At 41.4% G+C, this 9371-nt stretch overlaps 1 protein-coding gene across 1 annotated transcript in view; it reads right to left on the bottom strand.

Moving 5' to 3' along the window:
* The window catches only part of LOC137295821 (lactase/phlorizin hydrolase-like), a 44419-nt gene extending 36509 nt beyond the window's left edge, over positions 1 to 7910 (bottom strand). Inside the window, exons 1-4 of the mRNA XM_067827377.1 lie at positions 7618 to 7910; positions 2336 to 2466; positions 1495 to 1746; positions 788 to 962 (exon numbers count right to left, since the gene is read on the bottom strand). Of these exons, the coding sequence (XP_067683478.1) occupies positions 788 to 962; positions 1495 to 1746; positions 2336 to 2466; positions 7618 to 7774 (715 nt within the window). The 5' untranslated portion in view covers positions 7775 to 7910. The remainder of the gene's footprint in view (positions 1 to 787; positions 963 to 1494; positions 1747 to 2335; positions 2467 to 7617) is intronic.
* Between the last annotated feature and the right edge of the window lie 1461 nt (positions 7911 to 9371).

Below are 9371 nucleotides of genomic sequence, written 5' to 3' on the forward strand. Positions count from 1 at the left end.
ACCGCGTGTGCCCAAAGCGGTAATAGCACAGCACATGGCAGTGCTGTTGGAAATGAAATAAGTTTTTATTTATCAGGATGTTTGGAACGAACCCAAGATTACTAGTCCAGAACATTTTTAATGATAACGATTTGATTTTTGAACGATAGCATCCGATTAAATAGGGATCCAGTATGTAGCCCTGGTAGAACTGTATCTCCAAGGACATGGTCAATAGTTTTAAACTATCACGACAGTCATATTACGTACGGTGTGTCCGTTGAACGTGGGAAGAAGGTTAACAGATAATGACGTGTGAAAATGATGACTGTAATACACTGTGTAACATATCGGTGGATTGGTAGCTAAGTGATAACAACATTCGTTCGTCACACAGACGACCCGCCTTGACCCTCTCACTCATTCATCACGGGACAATATACCAGATAACACGTGAGAAAGTATGACTGGACATTTCAGTTATGTTATGATCATCTAGATACGCAATAATCCAAGCCATGAATCCTGCCCATTCCATCCATTAAGTCACCAGGCATTTGTTCCTATGACGAATTTACACGAATCAACGTATGTTATTAGTGGTAGTTTGATCATAGTATCTAGAATTACCTCCCTTTGACTAGTTTACAACAAAAAGACGAAACACCTGATGGCTGGCTTGAGACTCATTCTTACTATAACTATCAATGAGTGTTATCAGTGGTAATGTAATGTGGAATATTTACAGTTACCTCCCTTGTACTAGATTATTGCAAAAAGACGACACATTGACTGTGTTTTATTTTACCTCCTGAAGGTTTAGCTGTGAACGCATCAAGTGCTTTTCTGTGAGCCCGAAGCAAGTTATTGGCAGCGATGTAGGGGTTGAACCCTGGTTCATATCTTCCTGGGGGTGCCGTTCCCTCCCCATACCCTCTCCACGCCACGCCCCTTGGGTCATGCATTGATATCCAGTACTTTACCTGTAATGATACATGTAAAAATACAGAGTTTAACACACACACATATATATTTGGATTTACACTTTCCCAGTAAAACATAAATTCTACTCTCACCGTCCGGCACTTACTTGCAAGCACACAAAATCATTGGAAGCCGCGGCGGCTTAGTGGGTTTGATTGCTGACTAGAATCGGTACTTTTCGGAGAGAGTGTGATCCCAAATATAGCATATGATGCATTCATTAATTTCTGAATGACATTGTGTATTCGAATCACAGAATATAATACTGAGTGTCATGTGAGGAGAATATGTCGTTTGTAGTGGATTTTTTTCCCTATTTCAGACAAATACTAACATTCAGTTAAGGAGAATGTCGTTTGTAATGGTATTTTCCCCTATTTCAGACAAATACTAACATTCAGTTAAGGAGAATGTCGTTTGTAATGGTATTTTCCCCTATTTCAGACAAATACTAACATTCAGGTCATACACAATTGTTGACCTATGTGTGTTTTTGAAATGGAAATGGAACTCCTTGTAGCACAGTGTTACCTGAGTTCCAAAATTTGTGAAACATTGTGTCGCGTATTCTTCAAAGTCCTTGATGATGTCCTCATTCAACCAGCCTCCACGTCTTTCCAGGAACTCCGGGAGGTCGTAGTAATACAACGTAACGTATGGCTCAATGCCGCTTTTACGTAGGGCTTTGAAGATGTTGTTGTAGTAGGTGACGCCCTGTGGGTTTACAGCTGTTCTGTTGAGCATGACGCGAGACCAGGACAGGGACATGTGGTACGACCTCACCTTGTTAAAACAAACATATTTTTAATCATGTGATGATCAAACCTTTGATTTTTATTGGATGTATAACGCCGTACTCGGATAAATAGCAATAAATAACAGGGTCTAATCGACATTAGGGGGTAGCCCAGTGGTTAAAGTGTTCGTTCGTTACGCCGAAGACCCGGGTTCGATTCCCGATTTGTGGTGTCCCCCGCCGTGATGTTGCTGGAATATTGCTGGAATATTGCGTGAAACCATACTCACTCAATCACCAGATGACCTGGTGTCACCGGGGTATCCTAGTGGATAAGGCGTTCGCTCGTCACGCACAAGACCTGGGTTCGATTCCCAACATGGGTACAATGTATGAAGTCATTTTCAAGTGTCCCCATGATATTGCTGGAATACTGCTGAAACGGCTTAAACTAGACTCAACCACTCAATCTAACCGATGTTCGTGAAAAGCATTTCGTTTAACGCATACGTCAAGTGGCCAGAGGAACAACCAGTTCGCTGTAAACGTGTTCGTATTAAACGTGTTCGTTTTAAAGGTGAAACGCGACACATTGTTTAAATGTTCGTTAAAACGTATTTTGGGAGAAAAAATTACCCCCATCTCGCTGAGCATGTTGATGTCCTCGCTGTAATTGCTGTAACTGTTTGCTGCAATGTCGCCCGTGTCTCCTTGGTCTGTATTACCGGGCGTGTGAGAGAACACATCCCATACACTGGGACTACGACCTGTGTGAGGAAGAAGAGAGGTTTAAAGTGACAGCAAAGATTCACGGTGGTTGAACAGTGAGTGAGTTTACTTTTACTCCACTTCTAGCAATATTCGAGCAATATCGCAGCGGGACTCACGAGAAGCAGGCTTCACATATTATCCTCATGTGGAGAATCGAACCCGGGTATTCGGTATGATTCGGTGAACGCTCTAACCACTGGGCTACAGCACCGTCCCATTGATTGAACAGAACCAAGAGGAAATGTTTACCCAGTCACATATGTATCGATCAATAGGTGATTAGGGCGTAAACCCTACAACACAAGAAAGTCGATTTGAAAACCGCCGGGCTTCCATTTTTTGTCAATGGTATTTTTTTTTTTTTAATTTTTGAATCTTTTTGAATTAAAACAAAATGTTGACCTTCAGATCATATTGGCTTGTATTATAATGTGTAGCAGTTGATTTCAGTATAGCACATTAATGTGCATTGTTTATCGCGAAATAGAATTGGGTTGGGAGAAGAAACATCGATCACGTCTTGGCAATAATCATCTGCAATAACCATCTGCAATAATCATCAACTGTTCGTGGAAGGAATCTACGCTGTGTAATATAAACTTGCATTTTCTTGACGAAAATAATGGACAGTGCTTTCATTACTTGATTAGTTGTCGTATTAGTCTTCACTGACCAGATTTTGAGAATCATTCATTGCTACATTGTGTGGATGGCTATACGCCGTATACAAACATTCAACAGGGTGCTACTTTCCCTCTAGAAGATTTGTTTTCATCCCTGTAAAGGACTATTTCTCCTCAAATCGTTCCTCTGACGTGTTTAAATAGGTTTTGACCTTATTTGTACCAGAGAAATATATCAATGATATTTTTAAGCATGATAATGTTTTGACTGCTAGATTTTATATCATGAGGAACACGTTTCGGAGTATATCCTCATTAGGTGAATGAATGAATGAATGAATGAATGAATGAGTATTACTAGGTATATATACATCGTTGTTGTGTTCATCATCTAATGAAGGAGCAAATAAATGCTTCCAAAAGTTGTGTTCCTCAGAATAAAAACTTTGACATCCATAAAACGCTCTTCCTTAAGTGTATGACTTCTGAATGTCATTCAAAGGCAAAACTGTTTTAAGAAGTTAAAGAACTCATGGTTAATCCATCGTGGGGCTTCTTGATATGAATGAGTTAGTAATTTGGATTTACAAAACGAGGTACAACAGTGCAGGAAGTGTTGGCTTCATGTGTGATGTGAGCGATCCTGGCTTATCCTGTGGTGACACAGACGAGCAGATGAGATGCAGAAAAGACACTAAGAGCACAGCCACACCCGTTCATTCCACAAAGAGATTGCGAACTGGTTACAGAAACACTTCCATAGGAGAGCAACTTAATACAAGATCACTCGTGATTTACTGATACTATACACTTCAAGAAGTTCTGACATTATATGCGTACATCTGCTTCGCGTCAACGGTCCTCGAATTGTTATTAAAATCAGTCCTGAATGAAGCACAATGGTCGCTACGCTCAAATTGACCTCAGATATTCGAGACCACCTTTGTCCAGAATGTACATTATTGTAATACGTCCACCGTACATGGGCGGATACAGAAGGGTGGTGCAGGGATGCGCAGTATCCGCCCTGCCACCATATGTTCAGCTGCACAATAATGGTTTTATTTAGGTAACACAAGGCACAACTCTGCATCTTGAATTTAAAAAAAACATAATTGCGGTTACTCGTAGATGGTTGGTTTGTCTTTTAACTGAGCCTGTTAATAGGCATTACTGCGTCTGTTATGTAATCAAAAAGGCATTACTGCGTCTGTTAAGTATTCAGAAAGGCATTACTGCGCCTGTTGTGTATACGAAGAGGCACTACTGTTCAAAGTTCACTGGGCGATCTATGATAATGTGTTTTGTCATTGTGCTTCAGCAGTCAGTTTTACAGAAACGGGACAATGTCAACATGCCCTACATACTTTCAGGACGTTGTTAGGCTGAAGACCTTAAGAGCCTTTTAGTGGCCTTGCGATGGGGCTAACTGCTGTGTTTGGCATGTCAACTGTTAAGGAGCGGGTTACCTGCCTGTCCACGCTTGTTGCTAAGGTCATCCGATAGAATTTCATTCTTCTCGTCACGTACTGATGTATTTTTATATTTTAGATTTGAATTTTTCAAAAATAGTAGCGCCTAGGAAGTCCAGTTTTCTGGTAATGCGGACCTCAGGATGATGTCTGATGTCCCAGTACCATGACTGATTAATCATGGTACTCCAAATATAATGGTGGTACTCCCATTTTAATCATGGTACTTCTCGTTAACTCGGATGATCTTGTCTAGACATTCTGTACCATGGCGCTGAGGCTAAAGTCATAACAACTTAACGGTTTTGTGCTCCTCGTCACGTGTTGAAACATTATTTGCTCAGGAAGACTGATGTGCTTTACTCTACTGATTTGCAATTTAATGAAATAAAAAAACGGGTTTCTTTTGACAGCTGATATTATGAATAACGACTTTTTCTCATCGACTAAGTGAGGAAATGTTTAATTTGTTACACATATTGAGGTTCAAAAAGTAAAATGTACACTTTTAACCCTTTTTCGAAAACGGTGAAACCTTGGAAACCCAAGATTCCCATTATTTCACACACAGTACTTCTCGGTGATCGTGTTGAAGTTGTAAGTCCTCATCAAATTATCAACCTGTATCTGTAGTAGTGAGCGGTTCTGTTCATAGAACTCGGGTCACAAATCAACTGACGTTAAGCAACACTAGTCGAGGAGCGTCCTTGGATGGGTGACCGTGATTGGCATCTTAACACCTGAGATTTTCCAGGGCTTCAGTCCTGCCCCACATGGACGCACATGTGATACACGTGGTCTCATATTAGGCAAATGAGTTGGTTACAAATGGCCTCTGTTCACCCAGCAGGAAGTGGTTACCCGGTGGGATAGGTCGTGTGAGTAATAACCTATCGTTAATGATGTTGCTCTATACTGGGTGGGATCCTACCTCCCAGACAAATGTGAATCAGCTATAGTCTTATTCACAGAGCCGAGATATCAACGTTGATGTGTCACAAGAATCGGTCCTTAGACCTATGGTTTCTTTCACTAAACACAACGCAGCACGACAAGCGTAGAGTAACAGGACGTTGACCTTGACATGTATGCTGACGACACCAAGCCTTACTGTTCAAGACAAAACTCTACCTCCTACCAAGACTGGGAACTGAACAGAGCAAACTAAAGCTTAACACGAGCAAGATTCAATGTTAGTTGGACTGGTGCCATGCTGACAAAACCACACCTTTCCACACCGCATTCTTTTCGAGCCTGTAGTGAAGAATCTCGGTCTTCTCATGGGTTTCAATGTTACTATGGAGCAACATGAACTTGCCATGTGCCATTTCGATGTCAGGAATATCGGCAGACACCTGATAACCAAAGATGCTGCAGTTGGATTACTATTCTGCTCCACACACTGCAGGCACACGTGCTGCAACAGCTTCCCAGACAGCTTCTTCTGGATATTTATTTATAACAAAAATGCACTTCCCTGATTACGTAGAATTTCTTACATATTACTTTGGATGTATGTAACTATGAATGGTAATATGGATGCTATCATAATATATCCATCTAAAGACGGAAGCAGATTACTTCGAGGACTGCCATTTGTCAAGGTGTTCTTGGAATCAACGGGTAAACAAGCTGTATTTGGTTCAATATACACCTTTCCCCTGTGTATGATGACCAACAGGTACACTGATATCTTGCTCAGCGTGAGATGTACGGCCACAGCTACAGAGGGCTCACTGGCGACTTTACAGCAGGTTATAACTATTGTCGCTGACATTCTCACGGCCACAACTACAGAGGGCTCACTGACGACTTTACAGCAGGTTATAACTATTGTCGCTGACACTCTCACGGCCATAGCTACAGAGGGCTCACTGACGACTTTACAGAAGGTCATAACTCTTGTCGCTGACATTCTCACGGCCACAGCTACAGAGGGCTCACTGACGACTTTACAGAAGGTCATAACTCTTGTCGCTGACATTCTCACGGCCACAGCTACAGAGGGCTCACTGACGACTTTACAGCAGGTTATAACTATTGTCGCTGACACTCTCACGGCCATAGCTACAGAGGGCTCACTGACGACTTTACAGAAGGTTATAACTCTTGTCGCTGACATTCTCACGGCCATAGCTACAGAGGGCTCACTGACGACTTTACAGAAGGTCATAACTCTTGTCGTTGACATTCTCACGGCCACAGCTACAGAGGGCTCACTGACGACTTTACAGCAGGTTATAACTATTATCGCTGACATTCTCACGGCCACAGCTACAGAGGGCTCACTGACGACTTTACAGCAGGTTATAACTATTGTCGCTGACATTCTCACGGCCAAGGATCGTATCATCGACCCCCCTATGAAAGTTTGCTACAGTAGTAATAGTAGTAGCAGCAGCATTACTGGTGTTAGTAGCAAGTGTAATAGAGGCACGAAACTTGTAGTAGTAGTAGTAGTAGTAGCAGCAGCAGCAGCATTAACTTTTGCAGTATTGCTAGTACTACTACTAGTAGTTGCAGTAGTAGTAATAGCAGAAGTAGCATCAGCACCAACATTTGTAGTATTGCTAATAGTAGTAGCAGTAGTGATAGTAGTAGTTGCAGTAGTAGTAATAGCTGAAGTAGCATCAGCAGCAAACGTTTGTCGTTTTGTAGGTACTAGTAGTAGTAGTAGCAGCAGCAGCAGCAGCAGCAGTAGTAGTAGTAGTAGTTGTTGTTGTTGTTGTTGTTGTTGTAGATCAGAAATGGACTTCGGATTCATTAAGGCTACCCCTTCAGCCCCTTCACTATACACACCATCTACTTAATTTTAAATGAAATTACCATGTAGGCCCAAAAATTACGTTTAAAACGTTTCAACGCCGAAGCTCTGCCAAAGAATGGTGCGAAACCAGGTTACCCTTATCAAATACCTAAAAGTCAAATAGACATTTATTTGTTTCATATCTAGACACATCAATTACAAGAAAATAGTTACGAAAGTACATTTTAACAGATCGATCTTGCAGTGATAAATCACAATGGAGTATTTGGAAAGACTTCCACTTACCGTCTGTCCGCCAAGCTCCTTCTATCTGAGCTGCCGATGTCCCTGCTCCCCAATCAAAATCGTCTGAAAACCGTCCAAAATAATAACCATTGTCTTTTGTTGGGGAAAGTGACACGGCAAAGCCTGCAGTGCAGAGGATAAGGATGTGAAGTAGCATCTTAAGATCAACCTCACGTCCTGATCCACATACGATGACAGAGATGCGAGCAAGCGGGGATCTTCTCGACGTCTCAAGCAAATCCTACAGCGTGCTGATAACACACCCTATTGCTGGTGGTGTACTGGGAAATGTCGCAGTCTCTTGAGCATTGGGAGACGAATACCCAGCAACACCAGAAGGTATAATATACCTGTCGGGGAGATATTGTGTACAATTTGTGATTTGTTTGTTGTTTAACACAGCACTCAACAATATTCTAGCTATATGGCTGGGCCAGACAATCCAGTAATCAACATCTTGAACATATTGTATGTGGACGATTTCAGTCAACAAACGGACCACAATATGTTTGTTATTAAAAAGTATCCTATATAGGCATAAATTGCAAAGTCCATTCTGAAGTTCCCACTCTTGGTACTACAGTAAAATCTCTAAATGCTGCATGACGATTAAAACGATAATTAATTGATTGATCATTAAAAGCTGAATAGGTGTTCAGGCAACTAGGCTAATCTGCACCGTGCCCATCATAAAGGTTTCTAAGCTTTTATTAAGTCACAAAGCTACCATGTGCTTAATATATCCAAGTATTACATTTAAACTTCAAGATGAACGATATTCAGACATAATAGTCCAGCCAATGAGAAGTCAGTATTGAGAACTGTAAGCGATTCCACCACTGCTTCGCGTTTACTCATTACACTCTGTACAATTCACAGAAATATTTTTATCAATTTTATTGATAATATTGAGACATGCACCATGAACAGCATATCAAAGACGCGATTGTTTTGAGATTGTTTTAGTAACAAAAGGCTCGATGCCACAGAGATTAGGTCCATATGGTCTATATGGTCTATGGCCATATTGTTTGAACATTGATCGTATTGACGGTGCATCATCCTTTTCTGATTCATCTAAGTCTACACCTCGGCGAGACAGGACTGAGTTACCTTTGCACTCGGCTTTTTATTGAATTATAATCTTTTAAATGCCGTGAAATGTTGGTCTACTTTCAAACTGAAGGCTATAAATCGGCAAAAGCTGCCAATTACGTCCATTTTGTTTATTTTGCTTTCCATGTGCAAATGTTGATAGTGAACTTCAGCGGGCAGTAACTGGTATAAATCATGCCGGTTTAAAGGCCGTTCTTTTTCACTAAGCAGGACGCAAAAAATATTTCAAAGGCCTAGAACGTTTGCATTTGAGACCCACGTAGCCTGTACACATATCAAAGTATATATTCGTCAGACGGTCTGATCGTCCTGCTAAGATTAAGACGCCCACGCTGTTGGGAAACCCGGGTATTTCACCGCTGCAGGGTGTACTATCACTGATGATTAATCGATATCCACCCTGGTCCAGATAGTCTGATATCATCAGTTGGGTGAAGTAGACGTATGTCACCTGAGAATACTTACTGAAGTGTTCCAGTCGTGCCACCCGCATATATGTTGGTCAAGGACAGCCTGGACCGTGGATACCAAAACACGTAGTCATGAAGTTCACGCTTTGTGTCGGATATTGTTTGTAGTTTGTTCTTTAACGCCACACACGTTTACTGTATGTCTATTTCGTTTGTTTGTTTGTTAGT

The sequence above is a fragment of the Haliotis asinina genome, chromosome 1 (genome assembly GCF_037392515.1).
Source record: "Haliotis asinina isolate JCU_RB_2024 chromosome 1, JCU_Hal_asi_v2, whole genome shotgun sequence".
NCBI classification, from domain to species: domain Eukaryota; kingdom Metazoa; phylum Mollusca; class Gastropoda; order Lepetellida; family Haliotidae; genus Haliotis; species Haliotis asinina.